This window comes from Schistocerca nitens, chromosome 11, assembly GCF_023898315.1.
Source record: "Schistocerca nitens isolate TAMUIC-IGC-003100 chromosome 11, iqSchNite1.1, whole genome shotgun sequence".
NCBI lineage: Eukaryota > Metazoa > Arthropoda > Insecta > Orthoptera > Acrididae > Schistocerca > Schistocerca nitens.
This window is the reverse complement of record NC_064624.1, coordinates 21,958,057-21,983,063: the sequence shown is the minus strand read 5'-3', so window position 1 is coordinate 21,983,063 and position 25,007 is coordinate 21,958,057. Positions and strand designations below refer to the sequence as shown.

General features: G+C 40.2%; 1 protein-coding gene across 1 annotated transcript in view; it reads right to left on the bottom strand.

The window, feature by feature from the left end:
• The window catches only part of LOC126213017 (zinc finger protein 737-like), a 95,868-nt gene that overhangs the window by 70,018 nt on the left and 843 nt on the right, over nucleotides 1-25,007 (bottom strand). The window contains exons 2-3 of the mRNA XM_049940578.1: nucleotides 24,009-24,097; nucleotides 8,413-8,475 (exon numbers count right to left, since the gene is read on the bottom strand). Of these exons, the coding sequence (XP_049796535.1) occupies nucleotides 8,413-8,475; nucleotides 24,009-24,080 (135 nt within the window). The 5' untranslated portion in view covers nucleotides 24,081-24,097. The remainder of the gene's footprint in view (nucleotides 1-8,412; nucleotides 8,476-24,008; nucleotides 24,098-25,007) is intronic.

Sequence of the window (25,007 nt, the reverse complement as noted above, 5' to 3'; positions counted from 1 at the left end):
GCACATAACATATCCAGTCAGCAAAATCTTACAAGACCATATCTTGGGCGTTGGGCAATGGCAAAAGCAAAATTAGTTTTGACGTTCATCATAATGCAATCATAATGATGATGCTATGACATATAAGAAAGTAACTTTTTATTCCAACGCTGGACCATGTTAAGACTGGCATGAGAGAGCATTTTGTTGAAGAAAATATTTATCATTTTAAATTCAACATCCTTTTCCCATCACAATTACTGGAACATGCTGCTAATGATCTTGCGCACAAACTAAATCAGTGCTTAACCGAACTACTTTATTTTGAAGAAGACTCACACTTTGTGATTAAAAAGAGACTAATGGGACAGTCTCTTCAATACAAGCAATGAGCATAAATGCCCTTAATGATTGTGTTTTTGTTATGCAAGCATTATCTCTCTATCCTATATCTGACCATCCTACTTTGCACACGCTGTACAAAATATTTGTCTACCTGCATCTATTGCAGCAGTAGAAAGAAGTTTTTCAACACTGCAGTGTACAAAGACATGGCTGAGGTCAACAGTGAAGGAGGATTGACTTAATGGCTTAGCTCTGTTGGACACTCACCCTGACATTGCTTGTCGTGCTGACAATGTAATTAACCAATTTGTCAGCAAGAGTAGGTGCATAGACTTCATCATTTAAAGTACAGAACCACAACTCTAACTTTTTTATATCATGTATATGTGTATAATCAGTTTAAATAAAACTTTCTTACACTTTCCATATGACTTCGTTAGCTTTTATTACAGTAAAAGTAAAGGTAGCTCAAGATATCTTTAGTGAGCCCTCCTTGAGGTTTTTCTGTATCTGCCACTGTCTCATATGAGATATGGTGTAAGTTCTATTGGCCAGCTGTGAACTGAGGCTCGTGAGCAACAATAAAATCTGTTGGTTGGGCTCAGAGGACATCCTAGGCTCACTTTTTGGCTGTTGGCTGAAGAGGCAATGAACATTTGTAAGTGAGGCAAGAGAACATCTTTTAATTTGTAGAGTCAAGCTGTGGATGAACTACTATCACCTAATTTTGAGCAGAGTTTAAGACTCAGATCAGACCTTTCATTAGTTTTGTGACCTCCACTACATATTCTCTGGAAAATGGTAGAGTCCCTATGTAGCAACAATGAGTAAGTTTCAGAGATGTAATCTCACATTTACAAAACTGTAATGCATGGATTCGTGCAGTCTATTACAGAGTTGTATTTTGTTTGTTTTGAATGGCCAGCAACTGCTTGTCTCAGAGGCTCAAACTGCAGTATGTGACACCAGCAGAGCACAGTAGAGGATGCATAATTACCTACTGAAAGGTAAGCATATTTCATTCAAACCAGTAGAAAATACAAGGTATCGGTAGTCAATCACTTAATGCTCCCAGTATGCACTGTTGCCCCTTTCAGATGCATTGATGAAGCTGCACAATGAGTGAGTGTTGACCATAATGGCACAGTGAGAGGAGGAATATCACACTGGCTGAATGTTTGTCCCCATTGTTGTGGGTTGATCCCAGCAAGCAAAATTATACCATATTGTGACAATTGTTTTTACGAAGAAATGATCACAAACAGGGAATGCTGATATTACACATTCATGTCCACAACGATGGACAAATGATTGCAGTAAGGAAAACATGTTCAGATTGATGGAGCAGGATGTGACGATACATCCACATATCCGAAAGACTGGACACCACATATATAATTAAGGTGATGTCATCCAATGATCCTTTCAGTGTAGATGCACACCACACTAACTCTTACAGGAACCAGTGAGACACCATGTGTAAGGAGGATCATGAGCAAGTGCACCGCATCAGTGGTGAGTAAGTTCAGAATTTGGGTCTGACAGGAAGCATGCTAGAGTAGACCATGCAGATGTGATGACCACTGTGTCCAGATGGCATAGTCATCACTGCAACTGCCCAGTCCACATGAGACTTGGGTTCAATTCCTGGTTCAGCACAAATTTTCAATCATCCCCATTGATGTAAATTAATGCCCACAGACAACTAATGTCTCTACTTCCTTTGTCCCTGAGTCATTGTGGCTGCAGGATCAAAATGCTGTCTGTCCCCTTGGACATGTCCTAAAGAACAGACAACACTAGCATATTTGACACGTTGAGATTAGATATGAATAAAAATTTATTTTGCAGTGATAGTGATTCCTTCCATTTATGTTTAACCAAAAATATGTAACTTTACCTCGGGCTAACTTTCATGACCTCCTTTAGTCAACAATCCCTGCTCCTTGAATGAAGCATTATTGAGCAGCCAAAATCTGCCTGAAATAACACCCATAGCACTCAAAATCAATTAGCATGTATGCATTAGGTTACCGTTACTTGAAACAAAGGTGAATCCCGTACATTACTTGACTGCTAACAATACCCTGATTTAATCAGGGTTGTTTCAGAATCAAGTTACACATGAAGGGCTTATTTCAATAGTGGTACAAGTCCATTTTTGTTCATCTTGAGATACAGAGTCCTAAAGTTAAATGAATGCTGAAAAATCTGCAGTTGGGATACCACAAATATATTCAAGCATATGGCTTCTTGCTAGACATGAACCTTTCTTTCTCTTTGTTTGGATAATTAATTTAGAAGCATTATAGCAGAAAAGTGGAGGTAATGGACTTGTACCACTATTGAAATAAGCCCTTCATATGTATCTCTCTCTCTCTCTCTCTCTCTCTCTCTCTCTCTCTCTCGTTTTATGATTACATTCCTTCCATGCTTTTGTAGTAAAGAGGTGCAATCCCATATTTTAGTAACTTTAAAATGTATTCATGGTCTGCTGCACAGATCTTAATTCTTTTGAATGAAAAGCTACACTGTGCAATAATGCATTAGCCTCCACTGGTGAAACAACAGAACAATAGCAAGCTACATATATAGCTTTCCTGTGTGTTTTACTGTTAATTCTTGAATAGTAGTACTGGAATGGATATAATGTGTGCACACTGTGTGCAGATGGAGGAGCTGGCCTCAGTTCACCAACAGCTGAAGATGCGTTTTGCCATATTCAGCAGCATTCAGGCTGCTGCCTATTGTAGTAGTGAGGGCCGAGAATCTGGCTCATCACATAGGATGCCTAAGATGCCACCTATTTTGCCCACTGGCTCTGTTGTCAAGACACCTTGTGGTGTACCCAATGTGGCTGAGTTGTCCTCACCAAATGGTGAGGGATGGGTCGTAACAGTTTGAGGCAGAGAGTGATGTGGAGGCTGCCTCACCCATTGACCCTGTGAGTGGACTGGCAGGTGTTCATTCATCAGGGCACAGACAGGCCCAAGTGGAGAGAAGTTTTCTAGTTAATCAGGACCTCCAACGTCAAACTTATTATGGAGCTCCTTAGGGAAATGGCATCCAGGACTGGAAATGAATCCTATGTGTACTGAATATGTCTGCCATGGAGCCTCATCTGAGATTTGGAAAATGTCCTGCCTGTGGCTACGAAACACACAGGGTGTGGCTGTCTACAAGTTGTGGCTGATGTTGGTGCCAATGATACCCATCGTTTGGGTTCTGAGGCCACCTTCAGTTTATATTGAAAGGTAGCACAAATGGCAAAGAGCCCTTGTGTCACACATGAGTGCATGCAGCACACACAGTTTGTATCAGCATTCCCAGAATTGATTCAAGTCCTTTGGTTTGGCATGAGTGGCGGGTCTCAACCAAAGGCTTCATTGATTCTCTGACTGCCCAAACTGCAGACTGCTGGAAATGCATTATGAGGTGGAGAATTGTAGAAATACTTGATGAGTCAGTGGTGCACTACACAAAGCAAGCATTTTTTAGGCTAGGCAGTTGTTTGAGGTCCTCTGATGAATGCACGCTAGTCAGACTGCATACAAAGTAAAGACCATACTACCATCAACATGTTAACAGTAAATTCTTGATGTATTTGTAGTTCCTGAATGTAATGCCCTCCAAGAAAGTTGTCATGTTCAAAATACGCTTGGACCAAAGCTGGCTAAAACATTGAGCAGAAACCCTTGAAATATTTAGCAAGCCATGGAATGTACACCGAAAAGACAGATGACACACCTGTGGGATGGTAGCATCAGAAGAGTGGAGGGGAGACGAAGGGCAAGAATGAATATGGGTGAAACTTGTGCAATAAATGAAAGCGCATGCTATTGGTGGTAACCCCCAAACAGTAGTGAAAGTTGGATTCTCAGACTCAATAATATTCTTATATTGCCAACATATATAACTATACTTAAAATACTTTTTGTCACAAATAAGTAGGCAGTTATGCAAACATTCATTTTCATTCCATATGTTTTGTGGATTAGCTATGACTGTTGGACACCATCACAAGAGAAGGTACTTGTATAGTTTACAATGTGGTAACGGCAGGTACATCACACCTATCCATTTGTACAATTCAGTTCTAACGTATCTTACTGTTTTCACGTAATTTAAGGCATAAAGTAATGACTAACTGCATAGCAGAAGTACTAAGTAATTGAAAGGCACATCAACTTTGCTAGCTTTCCCACAGATACTGCTTCAGAACTATGGTCTCATTTTACAGGCTGACTACATTGTGGCAGCACTATGGAGAAGCAGAGTAAACAGTTTCACATGACCAGTAATTATGGGATCCATTTCCATTCTTGCAGATGAATTGATTTTTTTTTCAAGAGCCATCATACAGGATCACAAAATCATTCAAGAAGATTTTTGCACCAACTAGGTATGTCTGTAGTTTTGCACGTATTTCCTGTGACTTTTCTTACAAACTGGAATGACCTTTGCCTGTTTCTATACATGTGCAAACCACTGTTCCATAAATGAACAATTCAGATGGCAGAAAGGTGTCAGTTCAGCACCATTTTTTGTGTAACTGAATCTGCTAACTACACTTTATGGTCATGTGACCTCTGGTGTGTTCATCATCTACTTTTGGAGTGCATTCCATATGGAATTATAAGGATTATAGCTCTGGACTTTACTGCTAAATGCTTCTGCCTTATTCTAGTACTTGGTGGCTCAATGGGTAATAGTGACACTACAAATCCAAAGGTCCTTGATCATTGAACAGCAGGTACTTTTAACTAGTTGGGTAAATCAGTTCAGATGTGGAAAGAGGGTAACAGCACATGGTAGTCAGTAGGACTGTGTGTAGTGGAGAACTCCGGTGTTTAAAACCTCCAGGCTGATGACAGCTTTACCTCTAGTTTATATTTATGTTTAGCTTTCTGTCATGTATTCTCTTCATGACACAAGCAGATGACTGATCCTTGGCTCTGTCACATATGCCAGTTAACAACTTATTAGCCTTACAAATGGGCTTTCCAAATGTATAAAGCTTGAGAATGCATTTCACATGGAATCTGCAGCTTGATTATCTTCTTTCTGGCTGCTGTGCATGTACGTTTGCATTAAAACTGTGCAAACCACCAAACGGTGCATCGTGGATGGCATCTATTACCACAGCAACAACAATTACTACTACTAGGCACTTCTATGGTGTTCTATACGTAGTGTCCCTTACAAATGAACCACAGTTTTCCAAATACAAAAAAAGTTGATCATTCCCCATCCTACTACCATCCTTATGTGCTTGTTCTACTTCATATCACTTTGCAATGTTATGGTTCAAATGGCTCTGAGCACTATGGGACTTAACTTCTGAGGTCATCAGTCCCCTAGAACTTAGAACTACTTAAACCTAACCAACCCAAGGACATCACATATATCCATGCCCAAGGCAGGATTCGAACCTGCAACTGTAGCGGTTGCACGGTTCCAGACTGTAGCGCCTAGAACCGCTCGGCCATTCCGGCCGGCCCCTGCAATGTTATACCTAAACATTTTATTGACCAGACTGTCAATCTGTAGAGTACTGATGTTGTATTCTAACATTATGGGATTGTTTTTCCTACTCATCTGTAGTTACTTGAATATTTCTGCATCTGCCATTCATCACACCACATAAAAAGTTTGTCCAAGTCATTTTGTATCCTCGTAGTCACTTAGTGATGATCCTTCCGCACACACAATGCCATTAGCAAACAGGCACAGAATGCTGCTCATCAGATCATTTCATATATAAATATGGCACCATTCTCTGTGGCACTATTGATGATACTCTTGTCTCTGAAAAAACAGTTGCTGTTGAGATCAAAGTACTGGCCTCTGTTACTTGAGAGGTCTTTGCACCATTCATATATCGGGAAACCTATTCCATATGCTCATACCTCGATTTACAGTATGCAGTGGTGCACTGTTCAAATGCTTTCTGGAAATATAGGAATGTGGAATCCAGCCTGTTGCCCATCATCCATGGTTCACAGTATGTACTTTGATAGAAGACCAAGATGAGTATTGCACAAAATCAATGCTGATTTGTGGATAAAAACTTTTCTGTCTTAAAGAAATTAATTATATTTGAACTGAAGATATGTTCAGGAACTCTGGAGCAAATAATCATTATGATATTGTTCTGTAATTTTGCAGGTACATTCTTTTACCATTCTTATATACAGAAGCCACCTTTTTCCCAGCTGCCTGAGTCTTTGCACTAGGCGAGAGATTTCAAATAAATGCAAGCTAAGTATGAGGAAAATGCTGTAGAGTACTCTCTGGACAAATGATTTGTGATTCTGTTTGGACATGGCAACTATTATGTTTTCAACTCTTCCAGTTGCTTCTCTACTCCAGGGATCCTATTACTATGTTCCTAATACAGGAGTCTGTGTGACAGTGAAACAACAATATGTTGGTATGATCCTCCTGCACAAACTTGATAACTAAATACAGAGAGAGGTTAGTGACCACCTTCTGCTTTCCTCCAAAGCCACACCAGACTGGTCAATGACTGCCTGGATAGAAGTATTTGACCAGAAATGTCTCATGTTCTCTGTAAAATCTGTTGCTCATGTATGATGGTGGTAGTTGTATGCTTCACGCATAGATCTTTTTACAGACAGAAGAATTTCCATTAGCACTTGCCAGTCACCAGTGTGCATACTTTTTTGAACTGAGTGTACAACAGTCTGCTTCCTCAGTGTTTTCCGAATTCCGACATTAAACCACAGTGGGTCTTTCCTGTCTGTAATCCAGTTACTCACCACATACTTATTCAGCGTGTGATTTACAGTCCATTTAGTGTTTGTCCATCTTCCTCTATGTAAATCATATTGGAAGTAAATGACATTCTCAGTGTTTAAATGGGATGTTAACAACTACTTACCCGCTCTTTCTAGCAAATCTATTCACCTAGCCCTCTTAAAGGATTCATTAACTTCATTTACCATCCAGAATGAGATTTTCACTCTGCAGCAGAGTGTGCACTGATAAAACTTCCTGGCAGATTAAAACTGTGTGCCGGACCGAGACTCGAACTCAGGACCTTTGCCTTTCGCGGGCAAGTGCTCTACCATCTGAACTACCCAAGCACCACTCACGCCCTGTCCTCACAGCTTTACTTCTGCCAGTACTTTGTCTCCTACCTTCCAAGCTTTACAGAACCTCTCCTGCGAACCTTGCAGAAGTAAAGCTGCGAGGACGGGACGTGAGTCGTGCTTGGGTAGCTCAGATGGTAGAGCACTTGCCCGTGAAAGGCAAAGGTCCCGAGTTCAAGTCTCAGTCCGGCACCCAGTTTTAATCTGCCAGGAAGTTTCATTTACCACTGTTGCTGTGCTGGCATCATGATCACTAGCCCCTCTCTGTACTAATACCATCTGTAAGGACGAGCCTGTTTATAGTTGCAGTATTTCAACTATTTCAATGTTGTGTGGGCTGTTAAACTAGCAGCTTACAACAGCTTTCAGAAAACTGTTCTAAAGTACTTCACAAGACTGCCTGTCCATACCACTTGCAATGTATACACAGACATCTTAGTCTCTACTCAGTAGGTTAGGATCACCTACTTTTTCTGCACTACTTTGTGTAGATTTTTCTTGAATGATTCTGTAACTGTCACAGCAGTATCACATGGCGAATAAAAACATCCAATGCTGGAGTTCACATACACGGAACCATTAAGGGAACTACTCATTAAAACAGGATATCACAGCTTGAGTCTTGGGACTTGGTACCAATTTTCATATAACTTCATCAATGCTATCTCATTTAATTTTTATTTGTACTTATAATGTAAAGAAGCAATTCTACAAACTCACAAGCTAAACTACTTCACCTGCTCAAAGATAATGTTTAAATCCATATGGGTAGAGTGTAACAAAATATTCTATTTTACCGGTTTCCTTGCTTCCAACCTGGAGCATACTGTAATACTGTAACCCTTGTTATCTTTACCCTAAAGTAAAAACAAGACTGCTAAAGTGAATACACACACAATTGATTACCATCTCATTATTTTCACCACAGCTCAACAAGATTACTTCCATGTAGTCATATAAATTCTAAAATTACCTCTTTATTCACACCCTCCTCCAACTCTTCTTTTACATTCATGCTGCATGCATAATCTTGGGCCTGTGGCAAAAATAACAAACTGTAATAAGTACTTTTAAGCAGTCACAGTCCTCCCATATTATATAAAATGTATCACACAGATAAACCCCAACCATCACACTACTTTATAACTAAATAGTAGTTATTGTTAAGTGTTCTCTTTTGAGTTCAAAATTCTGAGTGACGAGTTCACTATGGTATACTTCAATGGGAGGAAGCAAAAAATTGTAAGACTGATTAATGACAACACCTTTGAAAATTCATTATGATCTTTCATTTCAGCCTTCTCCCTATGCTATTGTTTTCAATCACATTTTCTAGCTTCATTATCTACATATGCATATAATGGTAGTGTAATGAAGTAAAATAACACAGCTACTACCTGAAACAATGACTTCAATGTTGTTCATAAAGTCAATGTTGTTCATATCAAATTACAATACAGTTTACACCAACTGTGTGGGGGAGCAGAAACTGGACTGTCAAGTGCCACATCAACCAGACTACTTTTATGATCAGAATAATAAAATATCTAGAACAGTTACACTGTTGCACTGAATGCTTATTTATGATAAAATTATTAAACGCACACACCCTACGTTGGCACACTACTTAATACTATTCTAACTTCATGAATTCCTTTTGGTGGGACAAGCACGTTTCCAACAGAACAAAAAGAGAGAGTAGGCTACAGGCTACACCAGTCCTATTCTGTGGATCTGAACTATGGGTTTTACTTGCTGATCTCAAAAGAAGACTGGAAAGATTATTTATGGAACAGTACCAGCATATCAAGACTGAAACACCCATAATGTCAAAGGAAGTGCTGGAATGAGAACAAATGAAACAGTGATAGCATAGGAAGAAAATCATTAAACTGATATTGGGATCTGTTGAGGATGTTGGATAATTAGCAGCCAAAGAATAATTTTTTATTGGAAATCATCGTACTGATAGAAACAAAGTAGACCACTTAACTTTCAGAAAGTGTATATCGACAAAATAATGAAGCAAAATGGTGTACGCAAAGAAGATGCCTTGAAGAGAGATGCTGGGCAAAAGATAGAAAGAATACAGCAACATCTTATTACTTGATCTTTGTATTAATTAACTGCCTACAACAATAATAATATACTAGTACAAATAATGATCATTATGATTTTTATTATTATTACTATCTGAGGCATGATGGGCTACCTCTTTGAATTCCCATCCTGCACTTGGTGATGTCACTTCTTTGGCTAGGAGCTCGGGGCGCCATGGGGCACGATAAGAGCCATGCAGGGTACATCGACAGTATTTGCCATTCAGCCACAATTGACAGAATGGAGTGACTAATAGCCCTTCAAAAGTTCTGTCAAGTTAATAATTGCAGGCACAGGTGTTAATGAAAGACAGTACATTGGTGTGGTCTTGGCTATCTGTATTTGCTATTTGATCTTCTCTGTGGAAGTCACATTATGCAACAAGCTTTCTCATCTGAAAAACTGCCCGATTTCAGTTGTGTTGCATGACTTAATACCTTGTGGCATTGCCTTGGAAGGGATTAGGGTAGTGTCTAGCAACTAGACAAGCTTGTTATTGTTATTCAATTCCCCATGTTCAGCAGTGGATTCGATGATTTGGTAATCCTGAATACTGTTTTAAGTGTGACCATGTTTAGCCTTAGACAGAGTTTTTGATGAGAATCATCTGATGAGTCCATTGATCTACCCAACTATCGTGGCCGTGCAGTTGTATTAAGTGAGAATGACAGTGGAATTTAGATGCTCCTTAGTCTGCTCCAGTTTTCTACTGTTGTGGCACACTTTGATTGTTTTGGACTTGGACTTAGGGCATGCTTATCATGCTGTGGCTGTTAACATTGCCTCTGTATATCAGCCTCACGGAATTCACCACTGCCAGCTACTGATAGGCTGCCTTCACTCAAGTTACGTAAATCACTATTCGAAATTTGTACTAAAATTTTGTACATTTTGATTTTTGGGGGTTTGTTGGGTCGAGTGCCTTTCTTGTACATACTGTCGAGCACTGTTAGAATGGTCACATGCTGATCATCTCTATGTGAATCACACGTCACATTCAGATGTCATCCAGACTTGTGAAAACATAGCCTGTTGGTAAGTAACAGGCACATTTGACGCTTAGAGACTGGAACAAGCAAAAGTGTGTAAAACCATCAAGTGTTACTGAGCTCTGAATGTTTTTCGTGTTCGTTCACTGGCCATTTGTGAGGTGGAGAGTGAAAGAAATTTATTCCATCTCAGGGTGAGTTACTGCTTACCAGATTTAATTGTTCAAGTGTTTGTTATTTTAAAGTTGTCATGAAGTGAGCTTTTCTCACCTGTTATTTATTTACTGCTACAAGTAGGTTCTGACTACTAATTACTGGTTTTCCTTTTTAAAGGGTGTTCTTGAGCTGCTATGCATGCACATTCACATACTGAATCACTTACGGATTTTCTACAGTATGCCTTCATAGAATTTTCACTGTGTCTGAAGCCAGTTATATCGATCTGTGCACACTCATTCTCTTGTTAATTACTTACCTGCTCACTGGTGCAAGATTTAAAGAGACTTGCTCTGTCTGTCTGCCTGAAGGTAGCTCTAGAAATCAGTGCACCTGTTTACTTTATTAAATTATCTAGATGCACTTGGAGGTGTATTTTAAGAATTTCCTTTTTCTCGGGGTCCCGAGGCAGCTATAAATTGCTCTGTCTTCCAGTATAGCTATTCAGTTTTAACCTTTGAGATGAGTTATGCTTCTATGTTGTCTTAAAGAGCCATCTGTTTCCAGATAATTATTTGTTCATTTGTTGAAGCATTTTCTCATTTGCGGTTTGTGAAGATGGAAATTTTGAATCTAAAATCTAAGAACTGGTGGCAGACAAAGATTTAGTCGTTAACTATTGCCTTATTTAAATTGTCACTAAACTAAAGTGTGTAATGTCTTAAATTTGAAAGTTCGGAGTGGTGTTTGTAATCCTGCTAATGTATCTGACTTTAGTTATTTTTGTTAAACAAAAACATTTTAATAAACAATGGAGACTCATGTGAGCCCCAATCCGTCCAGTCCTTCCACTTAATTTCCCCTTTTCCTGCTGGATGTTTGGTTGGTAACAGAGTATGGTTATTTTCCTGGAAGTAAAGGGGGAAGGTGTCATACTGTCATTTACCATGAGGTGTGTGTTTGCAAGTATCCACTGCGGAACATGGGGTCCCACAACTGTCCCAGTTTGTCCTCATTGAAAAATCAACAGTTTATCTACGAATTAAAAGTTTGTCAGCTTCCATGTAAGGGCGGGTGCCCAACTTGTGGACGACCCCTTGGTCATTAGTACCAACTGCACCATGGAGGTATATGTTGCACTAGCTGCCTGAGCTCTGGCCATGACAATCTTGTCAGAATGTAGTGTGTTTAGAAAGTAGTCAGCCCCATCATAAGCAAATACATATAATTCAGGCACAATTGATCCATTGGGATAATCACTTGTGTGCGGTATTGCACAATGTAATCTCGATTCTGAGCAGATTACATTAGCTCTGCAGTTACACGGACAGCTGCCTTTATTTAGACAAATTAGGAGCAATAGGTGGTGAACAAGATTCTCCCACCGACATATAACTGCTGGAAGTAGTAGGAATGCTACGGACACCTTTAAAGACCTCAGGAGAATTCATTTGGGAAATTACCATACCAAATAATGTTACTGCTGCAAGCTATAATGGAACTTACAATGTAGAATTTAAAGACAGGTAAAATCCATCATATGGATCATGGTCAAATTTATGTTTCATGCTGACACTTTGGCCATCACTGACAATGTTGATGTTCAGACGCTGTACCCCCTGTGTTAAGCCATGTTTTCAATCGAATTTTACATGAAAGTGCAACATCAAGGGAGTTGTAAAAATCAATTATTGGCCTGAAATTGTCACCTCGTATTAAGAGGCTACTCAGGCATAAACATTTTTGGCTATTGCAGTTTCCTCATGAACCTTTTCCTAGGTTCATAGATGAATGCATATGACCATTCCATACCTGGAATTGCAAGTCACAGAGATACAAATACTCAATAATATATTACAGAAAATGCGACCACAGGACTGTTCATGGATTACCTTCACTAATAAATGCACATCTTTTACTGAATTAGAGACTTTGGTGTCCGCTATTGAAGTCGGAGTTTCGCAGACCAGCAGTGATGGGGGTTTAAGTGTCATTATAAGGATGGGGATTGAGATTCCAAGCAATTTAAAAGGGGACCACCCATAAGGAAAAAGTGTAGGATGTGTTTCCAGTGTAACAAAGAGGGGCATTTTGTATGGCGATGTCTCGTTACATGGAAGGAGAATCAAACAGCCGACATCACACAGAATGGAAGAGGCACGGTAATGTTCTACTGCCTAAGGGCTGGATCTGTGCCAAGTCCGAGGTACGGGAACCCCTGCCTTATTTTTGGGTACAACTTAACCAGGAACGAATGTGCGCCCTCCTCAACTCTGGTAGTTCAGTTTCTTGTTTAGATTATCTGTGGCATTTGAAGTTCCGCCATACCTGTGAATTGCCTTGTTTGCATCCGCCCTCCCAATGTTGAGCTCTCACTGGGCACATGTTGCCTCTGGTTGGCTAAACTGAGTATTGGAAAATTTTCTTGGTCTGTGAAGTTGATAGTAACTAAAAATCTTTCAGTGAACTTAATTTTGCAGTGTGTTTTTGTAAGTGGTAGTGGGTTTGTGCTAGTCTGTCAAGGCAGGGTTGTTTATTTTAAATTTAACCCAGCTGAAACGTTCACATTGTGCTCCTGTCACGTTGCCACAGGAATTCATAGTGTGTTACCGCAATGTTTGCCATTTCAGCTCAGTCACCTTCATCCAGTACAGGTGATGCTGGTACTGGAAGTTTTTGATCGGTTACCACAGATCTTAACTAACAGATTGGACATCACCGATAAAATCCAGTACAAGATTAGCCTTACAGATGACATTCCAGAGAGGTTTTCTCCATCAAGGATGATATGTATATGTACTTTGATTAATAATGTGTTGTTCAATGCGGTCATCAGGCCCTCAACTTCAGCCTATGCTTCTACCATATTCTCAGTATCTATGGGCAGCAGTGGGGTGTTTCATCCTGTTGTGGGTTATTGTGCAGTTAATGAGAACGTAGTTTTGGAATCTGTGCCACTTCCCAATCTGCATAATTCTTTTACTTGGTTCAGTCAGGCTCAGTATTTTGCTGTCCTGGATCTCAATCTCACATATTATCAGATCATGTTAACAGAGGATTCCAAGTATATTACTGCCTGCTGTACAGATTGGAACCTCCACAATTTTAACAGGGTGCCCTTTGGTTTTTCAACGGGAGTTACCATTACGTCTTGCCTTCTAGATTGTGTTTTTGGTGATTTCACATTCAAGTGTCTCTCTAATTACCTAGATGGCATGATTGTTTACAGTTCTAGTCTGTCTGAAAACCTGCAACATCTTGAGGCAGTTCTGGTTTACCAGAGGGAGGTGGGACTTACAGTAAAACCATCTAAAATGACACTGGCACATAGGTTTCATCCTTGGGACATCTTAGTTTCACTGATTGGATTGAAATTGACCAGGAGCATACTAGTGATTTGCGAAAATTCCAAGCTCCTAGAAATAAGAAAGCTGTGGCACGGTTCATAGGCATGACAAATTTTTTTCGAAAGTCTGTGCCCAATTTTATTAAATTAGTGGGGTGCCTTAACGATTTAAGAAATTTCATATGGGATGAAAGTCATCCAGAATCTTCTGAAGCCATTAAGGTGGTACTTAGTAACCCACTAGTATTAGCCATACCCAATTTTGAGCTCGTGTTCTTCTTGCAGATGGACACCTAATTCTTCTGGAGTAGAAAGTGGTAGCTGTCCTCCTGCAGGAACAGAATGGCAGGGGAGGCGTTGCGTGTTGATGTTCAATAGCAATGCACCTTGGGAACTTTCACCTGCAGAGATGAAATATTCTATGTATGAATGGGAAGACTTGGCAGTTCTGCTTGCCCTTAAGAAATTCAGATTTTATTTTGAACACAAGGAATTTTGTTTAGAGACTGACAATCAAGCTCTTAGTTAGGTTTTGGCTCATTATTTCCATACTACCCTCTTAGGCATTTATAAAACTGTTGTCAAGATCAGACGACACATCACCTGGTCCTCCCTGTATAAGCAAGCCTGGAGGTTGGTGGGGTCAAGATCACTCAACATGTCACCTGGTCCTCCCTGAATAAGGCTGTCCAGAGGTTGGTGGAGGAGTGTGAGAGCCGTAAGGGAGCTGAGCCCAACTTGAATTCCCTCAAGTGGCTTTTAGAGTCTACCCATTAGGAATGCCTGATGGATTAACTTTGTATGGATTATATAGGTCCACTTCATCAAGTGTGTGTGTGTATTAGGCACCTACTAGTTATCATGGATGACTTTTCTCGTTTTTTTGACACATGCCGAGCAGAGAAATGACCATCCTGGCAGCTGGCCAGCATTTGTTATGAATTTTTTCTGTTTCCAGGCCACCGAGGATGCTTGATAGCTTCTGTTTCCCAGCTATTTGTGAGGTTCTGCTTTGACAATGGAATTAAAGATGTGACCACAAATCCTTTTACCAGCATACTTTGCTGACCAGGTGAACTGCAAGTTGAAGGCTGTGCTTATCTTCCACAACAAGGCTCAGACAACGTGGCTCAATTTTGTCTTTAACACTGCACAACCCAAGTCCCTAGAGGCTGCTCCAGCATCCCTTATGTTAGCACATCCAGTCAATTTTCCTCTTGTCAACCTGTAGTCAATCAATGATTTGCTTCAAGAACAAGTCACCCTAACAGTAACACAGCACAACTGGAGCCAGGCTAGACCTAATACCAAAATTGCCTGTCACAGGTTATCCATCTGTTACAGTCAGGGGCTAAACGGTTCATTGGAAAGGCTGGGGACACAGTGTTAGTCCGAAACCCTAATATTGCTGAAAAGGGGGAGTTAGGGTTCGATAGCAAGTTAGCTCCTCAGTTGTTGGGACCCTGTTAGATTGTCAGGGTGGTGAGCTCAGCAAACCTCCTGGTTCTGAATTTATAGATGAGTAAAGCCTCACACATGCACATTATTCATATCAAGGAGAGGGATATGTAAAGGGCTCCTTAATGGTGGGGACGGGGGATTTTGGTTTGGTGGAGGAGGCTGAACCACGGTGGGCTCCCTCTTCAAATTTGAGCCCCATGTGCCTGGCAGATGTCACTTCTCACAGCTCAGAGCTCATGGCACCAGTGGGCATTGTGGAGCAACAATGGGTGTAGAGGAACAGCAGTGGATCTCACGGGCAGTTGGTGTCTTGAAGCTGGACTGTAGGGTGAACCATGCAGGGCTCGTGGGCAGCTGTACTGTTTAGCCGAACTTTATGTGGCAGTATCATTATACCATCACAATCATTACAATAAAACAATCTTTTTTCAATAATGGTAACTGCCATAGGCTCATCAGCCCAAGATTATCATCACTCATCTAAAAGCTGGTATGTACACCTCTGGCACAGACAACAGTAGGGAGACATAGTGGCACGGAAGCAATGAGGCCTTCATAGATCACTGGAGGAAGTTGGAACCATATTTATACAATCAGGCCACCTCATTCCCATAAATTCTGGAAGGGGGGATGATCTCTGATGTTATGTTAAATCACATCCCAGATCTATTCGGCCAGGTTCAGGGCTGGCGAGTTGGGTGGCCAACACATCAATTGGAACTCACCACTGTGTTCCTGAAACCACTATCACACTCATGGCCTTGTGAAATGGTGCATTGTTTTCATGAAAAATGCCACACCCAATGCAAATACTTTGAGAAAAGACTTCCTGACACTTAAATGTATACTCAATGGGAAACATGATCGTCACGAAGGAGTGGACCTAACATGAACCATGGACCGTGGCACTTGTAGGGAGGCTTGCGTGCCTCAGCGATACAGATAGTCATTCCGTACGTGCAACCCCAACGGAGGGGTATCTGTTGTGGGGCCAGACAAACATGTGGTCCCTTAAGAGGAGCAGCAGTCTTTTCAGTAGTTGCAGGGGCGACAGTCAGGATGAATGACTGATCTGGTCTTGGTAACATTAACCAAAACAGCCTTGCTGTGCTGGTACTGTAAACGGATGAAAGCAAGGGAAAAATATAGCTGTAATTTTTCACGAGGGGATGCAACTTTACTGATCATTAAATGATGGTGTCCTCTTGGGTAAAATATTCCGGAAGTCAAACAGTCCCCCATTCAGATCTCCAGGATGACATCGTTATCAGGAGACAGAAAACTTATGTTCTACAAATTGGAACATGGAATGTCAGACCCTTTAATCAGGCAGGTAGGTTAGAAAATTTAAAAAGGGAAATGGATAGCGTAAAGATAAATATGGTGGGAATTGGTTAAGTTTGATGGCATGAGGAATAAGAATTCTGGTCAGATGAATACAGGATTATAAATCATATAGCGGTAATGGAGGAGTAGGTTTAAAAATGAATAAAAAACAGGATTGCCCGTAAGCTACCTTGAAGAGCACAGTGAATGCAGTATTGTAGCCAAGATAGACACAAAGCCCACTTTTACCACAGTAGTACAAGTTCATATGCCAACTAGGTCCCCAGATGGTGAAGAGATTAAAGAAATGTATGATGAGATAAAAGAAATTATTCAGATAACGAAGGGAGACGAAAATTTAATAGACATAGGGGATTGGAATTCAATAGTAGGAAAAGGAAGAGAAGGAAAAGTAGGAGGTGAATATGGAATGTGGGTAAGGAATGAAAGAGGAAGCCGTCTGGTAGAAGTTTGCACAGAGCACAACTTCATCATACACTATGCTCAAAAGCATCGGGCCACCCCCAAAAACTTACTTTTTCATATTTGGTGCATTGTGTTGCCACCTACTCCATATCAGAGACCTTAGTAGTCATTATACATCGTGAGAGAGCAAAATGGGGCACTCCGCGGAGCTCATTGACTTTGAATGTGGTCAGGTGATAGGGTTTCATTGGTTTCACATGTCTGTATGCGGGCTTTCCACACTCCTGAACATTCCTACGTCCACTGTTTCTGATGAGATAGTGAAGTGGAAGCATGAAGGGACACATGCAGGACAAAAGCATACAGGCCAATCTTGTCTGCTGACTGAAAGATACCGCCGACATTTGGAGAAGGTTGTAATGTGTAATAGGCAGATATTTATCCAGACCTGAAAGAACTGGCAGAGGATCAAGTAGCCGAGGCTAGTAGAAATCCTTGGGTAACAGAGGAGATACTGAATTTAATAGATGAATGGTGAAAATATAAAATTGCAGTAAATGAAGTAGGCTGAAAGGAATAAAAAGTCTCAAAAATGAGATTGACAGGAAGTGAAAAATGGCTCAGCAGGGATGGTAACAGGGCAAATTTAAGGATGTAGAGGCATATATGACTAGGCGTAAGACAGACACTGCCTACTGGAATACTGAAGAGACCTATAGAGGGTCTATACAAGGGCGATGCACTTGCAGGCAATATTTTGAAAATGGAAGAGAACGTAGATGAGGATGAAATGGGAGATACGATACTGCGTGAAGAATTTGACAGTGCTGCAAGACATAAGTTGAAACAAGGCCCTGGGAGGAGACAACATCCATTAAAACTACTGATAGCCTTGGGACAGCCAGCCTTGAAAAAACTCTGCCATCTGGTCAGAAAAATGTATGAGACAGACAAAATACCCCCAGACTTCAAGAAGAATATAATAATTGCAATCCCAAAGAAAGCAAAAGTTGACAGGCATGAAAATTACCGATCTATCAGTTTAATAAGTCATGGCTGTAGAATACTAACATGAATTCTTTACAGTCGAATGGAAAAACTGGTAGGTGCTGACCTCAGGGAAGATTAGTTTCGATTCCGTAGAAACGTTGGAACACGAGGCAATACCGACCCTATGATTTATCTTAGATGATAGATGAAGGAAAGGCAAACCTACATTTCTAGTATTTGTAAACTTAAAGAAGCTTTCGACAATGTTGACTGGCATACTCTCTTTCAATTCTGAAGGTGGCAGTCGTCAAATGCAGAGAGTGAAAGGCTTTTTACAATTTGTACAGAAACCAGATGGCAGTTATAAAAGGGGAGGAGCGAAAGGGAAGCAGTGGTTGGGAAGGGAGTGAGACAGGGTTTTAGCCTATCCCTGGTGTCGCTCAGTCTGCATATTGAGCAAGCAATAAAGGGAACAAATGAAAAATTTTGAGTAGGAATTAATATCCAGGGAGGAGAAATAAAAACTTTGAGGTTAGCCAATGACATTGTAATTCTGTCAGAGACAGTAAAGGTCCTGGAAGATCAGTTGAACAGAATGGACAGCGCATTCAAAGAGGGATATAAGACGAACATCAACAAAAGCAAAACAAGGATAATGGAATGTAGTCTAATTAAATTGGGTGGTGATGACAGAAGTACATTATGAAATAAGACAATTAAGGTAGTAGGTAAGTTTTGCTATTTGGGGAGCAAAGTAACTGACGAAGGTTGAAGTAGAGAGAATATAAAATGTAGTCTGGCAATGCCAAGGACAGCATTTCTGAAGAAGAGAAATTTGTTCACATTGAGTATACATTTAATTGTCAGGAAGTCTTTTCTGAAAGTATTTGCATTGAGTCTATCCACGTATGGAAGTGAAACATGGATGACAAATAGTTTAGACGAGAAGAGAACAGAAGCTTTCGAAATGTGGTGCTACAGAAGAATGCTGAAGATTAGATGGGTAGATTATGTGACTAATGAGGACACACTGAATAGAATTGGGGAGAAGAGGAATTTGTGGCACAACTTAACTATAAGGTGGCGTACAAAATGTGTTACCAATTGTTTCTTTTACAATTTACGCCACACATTAGATACTCCGCTGGTATCTCTACAGCAGTACCATGAGTTACGAAATGACATGTAATTCACGATACCGCCACTAGGAGACTAGTAACCAGCAATGGCTGACAATGGAAGACTGACGACACAGCAACGATTGGCAATTGTGTTACTTTTTCATGAAACGAAAAGCCTTGTTGTGACTCAGAGGCATTTTCGACAACAGTTTAACACACGATGGGTCCCTTGCAAGAAGACCATTCACGGGTTGTACGACAAATTTGTACAGGAAGGAACAGTATTGGATCCGAAGTGACCTCGGCCTAAGCCTGTTTGTTCGCCGGAGAATATTTAAGCAGTATGAGTTGCTGTACAGAGAAGTCCCGGGAAATTGTGTAGAAAGGCAACAGTGCAACTGGGAATATTCAATCACTCCATTCAATGCATTCTTAAAAGTGGCCTCCACATGTACCCATACAAGATGACCTGTACACAGAAGCTCACTGAAGAACACAAGCAGCAGAGACTACTGTTTGCTCAGTGGGTGGAGGATAGGGAAGAAACTCTCAACAAAATTCGGTTTTCAGATGAGGCGCATTTTCATTTAGATGGTGTGGTTAACAAACAAAATGTACACTTTTGGGCCACTGAAAACCCATAAGTGCTTCATGAACGACATTATGCTCCAAGGATTACAGCGTGGGCAGCAATTTCCAGTCACGGACTTACTGGACCCTTTTTCTTTGAAGAAACTGAACAGCGAATGTTATTTGAGCATGCTTCGCAATAGATTCATTCCACAGCTTCTTGCTACTGCCTTGCCCTTCAACACACAGTGATTCATGCAAGATGGAGCAAGGCCACATACTGCAAACACTGTGTTGGAGTTTTTACATGAGCATTTCGACATGCGGATCATTTCACTCAGGTTTCCAGGTAGCTTCAATGACGGACAAAATTGGCCCCCAATAGTCCAGACCTCAATCCATGTGACTTTTCTTTGGGGGCACCTAAAGGAAAAAAATTTTCTGAAATGTCCACGTGATTTAATGGAGCTTAGAAGACTTATTCTTTAAGCTTTCAGTGAAATTAGGGAAGACATGTGCCGTAGGGTACTCACTAACTTCAGCGTTCCTTTGAAGAAAGTTAGGAAACGAAATGGTGGGCATATTGAGCATGTACTGAGTTAGAACAAATCTCCATGGACGGCTCTTCATTATAGTGCATGTTCCTTTCAGATTGTATTGACAATAAAGTTTATATTCAAAAACAAAATGGTAACACATTTTGTGCGCCACCCTATAGAAGAAGGGACTGGTTGGTAGGACAGGTTCTGAGCCATCAAGGGATCATCGATTTAGTACTGGAGGGAAGGGTGGAGGGTGAAAATCAGAGGGAGACCAAGACATGAATACACTAAACAGATTCAGGAAGATGTGGGTTGCAGTAGTTACTCGGGGATGAAGAAGCTTGCACAGTATAGAGTAGCATGGAGAGCTGCATCAATCCAGTCTTGCCACTGACGAGCACAACAACAACAGAAGGGGTGGATGTGCTTTGCAACCAGTTTACAATACTTCTTTTGTGACACAGTGCCTCACACGAGCTCCACTGGACCCATGGGTGCCCACGTGGTTCTTTCCCAGAGTATAATGGAGGCCCCAACAGTACAGGAGTCAAGAGGCTGTTCCCCTTGTGGGTGACGGAAATGAACCCTCCCAAAGGCACGATGAAGGTATCAGGATTCAGCAGACCAAGCAGTGCTCGGCCACTGTGCCAACATCCAGCGCCAATAGTTACATACCTATTTCAGTTGTTGTCGATGTCATGGCATGGGTCATCAGCGGCACAGACTCATCATTAGGAGTGTTTGGAGCATTGTGCATTCAGACACAATTTTACTCTGCCCAGCATTAAGGTCTGATGTTAGTTACATCACAGTTTGTTGCCTGTCTTGTTTTACCAGTCTGCCCAGCCTATGATGTCTACCATCTGTGATGAGGAGTACTTGCCCAACCCTATAATGTCTGGCCATGGTCTCACCTTTGTTTTGCCATGTGTTGAAGACAACTGCCATAGTACTACTTCAACACCCGGCATGCTGTGCAGCTTCCAAAACGCTCATACCAAGCCTTCAGGCCATCAAAATCTGCTCTTGGTCAAACTCAGATTGTGCGCATTTCCTATTTTACAACAAGACAAGATGCTCACTGATACTCCATGCAACCTGTGTGTGTCTGACGAGAAGACAAGGTGAGATGCTATTGCCTGGATGAGTTTATACTGATAGTAGATCAGTGATCATAATGTTTTGGCAGCTGTGTATATGGATTTAGTATTATGACTTCCAAGTGGATGCTGGGCAATGTCAAGGGAACCATTCTGCAACATTTGAGGTAATTGTAAAATGCATCAATTTATTACAAGAGTATGCCAGAAAATAATGCCTCCAAAATTTTGATTCTGTTCTTAATATCAGTTGTCATGCATATGGCACTGTTGATGTTACCACTTTGCTGACACAGTATGCAGCACCCTCCTGATGAACAGTTCTGAACTGCAGGGTGTAACGTGTGTGTGTGTGTGTGTGTGTGTGTGTGTGTGTTATTTAACTGTGTCAGCACGTGAGAAAACCCTCAGACAACAGAGCATCAATTCAAATAGTTCATCCACATGTGGAGCACCCTCTCCTTCAGCATGACAATGCCAGACCATACACAACTTTTTTTTTTTTTTTTTTTTTTTTGCACCTGCAACAGTCTGACGCCTTTAATTCTTTATTATCGATCATCCTCCATACTGACCCGGTTTGAGCCAATGAATTTTCAACTGTTTCCAAAACTTAAAGAACACCTTCAGGGACTTAACTTTGATAGTGATGAATTAGTGTGAGCGTAGGTGAGGCTGTGGGTCTGCCAATGAAGTCAAGCATTCTACAGTGACGACACCAACAACCTGATGTCTCACTGGGAGAAAGGTATTAAGTGCCATGGTGACTATGTTTGAAATAAATATACAAGCACGAAGAATAAATATGTTAAATATTAAGTTTGTTTTAATTAAAATGCTTCAATAATTTCTGAATAGAAATTTTGTGCCATTACTTTCCAGCATGTGCTCATGCCCAAAATATACACCAATTAAAAATTAACATTTAATTAATTTGGCAAAGAAGGTGGCTTTCAACTGATACAATGTTAAGGTCATAGGGAAGTGCAGTTCATCAACTAACACAGCACACAGAGTATGAGAAGACTTCTTGTAGGTAAAAAGTTACATTATGGGCACCATTTGGATGTTTTGGTTAACATTAGGCTGTGCTGCTGATCAATTTGTTACCATATCCTTTACTTGGCTTTCACATTTCTAGACTTTGTCAGCTCACAGCCACACTGCCACTTTTGAACATAGGCTAAGCCTTGAGATGCACTATGAATCAGACTCCCACTACAACTAATGTTACAAGGGGGGAGTGGGTCTAGAACCACATTTTAACCTTGTAGCCTTTGAATAGTTCTCCAGTTTAGGTCCAAAGTCAATGGATCTTCAAACTGCTTTTCATTTACATGATGTGTGTTGTGCATACGTATCATCCTGAATGCCAAACCATCATTACATCAGGGGTCAAAGCCAAAGCCTGAACTGTGTTGGGTCTAACCACTCTTTTACTGTATTTAATAAAATTTAGTATATTTATTTTCCTATCATTTCCTCACAGTGATTGTTTAGGATTACTGTTGTGATAATGCTTGTCAAATAAATTGCAAGCTATTCACATAGTTTGTATAATCTATAATGAAGTACTCACATATATTCAAATGCAAATGCTGCATTAATGCTATGCCAGTACTTTTGCAGTTGCACTCAAGATGGATGTTGAAACAGATTTTTTCAGCACAGATAGTTCACAAGTAGTTTGCGTGATTGTGTCAGGATAAAAATACTAGTGGCACCAAGTGAATTTGTTTGCTGCTGATAGGTGAATACCCTACAACCGGTTGCACTACATCAGATTTCAAGTGACATGTATATGTAAGATTATTTACACCAGTAAATGTAACATTGTGACAGTTTCACAAACAATATGCGTAACAATGTGCAGCAAATGCAGAAAGTGGTTATGAACAAACCTATCAATACTTGATGTGTAGCCCCATGGCTTCATCAAAACTTTGCTGCCAACATACAGATTCATTCTGCTGTGTAACAATTTATGCTTCCATGTGATATTTGTCTGAAATTTAACTTTACTGCTGAGAGTTCTACTTACATATGGTTCAAATATTCAAAGTAAACAAAATGTACTTCTCAGATCAGTGACCATCCGAATGTCACTTCAAAATTTTGTCATTCAAAAGAAGTGTATCAGAGCAGAATATACCCACTTTATGGCAACCAGTTTATCAGTATAATTGGGTTGTGCATTAAAAAAGTTTTCCATGTTTACTAAACATTAAATTGAAACTCTTGCTCAATTCTATGTGAGGTTTAATACAAGGCTTATTTCAATGCACTGTGCAAAATGTCATGTTTAAGACAGTCAGTTCATCAGTTTAGTAAACCAAATTATTCATGTTTCTAGCTGTATGACATCAATTGTATGTATTCACGCATCACACTGCACACAGAAATTAATGAAACCCTGTTAAGAAATACAAGTAAGCCACTTACTATGAAGTGTAACTCAGTTTGTACTTCATGAGTTTCCTCTTTTTTTATCCACTTAGTTGGCTCCTGGTCCATCGCTTCAGTTCTACAGTCTGAAAAGAAAAAGCAATCAGATAAGAAAAGTTTCTGGCCCACTCAGTTTCCGTTTTTACCATGAGGTATAGCTCAAAGGCAGTATTTTCACTCATATATTGCGTGCAGTAAACGGGTGATTACACAGGAAACAGATTCAAAGTGGCTGAGGAAAAGTGTGTTCATTGATATAAACTCATTCACATTTTGCAGGTCATGAAGAGTGAGAACAATCTTAAAATAACATGCAATGGAAACTGAGCATTTAAAGTTGCTACTGCTTCTTTGTAACACTGGCTCATGGATACCATCCTGTTGTGACAATTATGGAAGATGTGTAATTTTGTGTGCATGCATTAACTTCAGCATTACAAACAATTACAGCAGTCAATTGACTGCAGCGATATTACTTAATAACATCAAATATTTCATTCTATACTTGGTTCATTGTGTTAATTTCAGTGTGATAGAGACATGAAGAAAATCCGGACATACGGATTGTTTATCAGTGAATATGCATTTTCAACATACGCATTACCTTGAAACTTACTTCATCTGTATTCATTCACGGATGTATGCTCAATTTACAGGAAGCGTCATCATTTTAGAATCTTTACCTGCTATTAAAGGAAACCAATACCTGCACTGTAGACTGCACATTGCAATGTGGAAGTTCTCATTCTTGATTACCATCAAGATTAAACATTGGTTAGCATTTTCTAACAAAACTGATTTACTGAAACGACTTCATACTAACTGTAAATATGATGAATGATCTATTGAGTTCTGATGACATGTAATGTTTTATGTTAGACAGATTATAGTTAATCTGTACCTAGTATCTTGCCAGTTCGTAAATGATGTTACAGTACTCTTATACAGAACTCCATTAAAACCCACACACTACAACAAACTGGTATTTACATATCG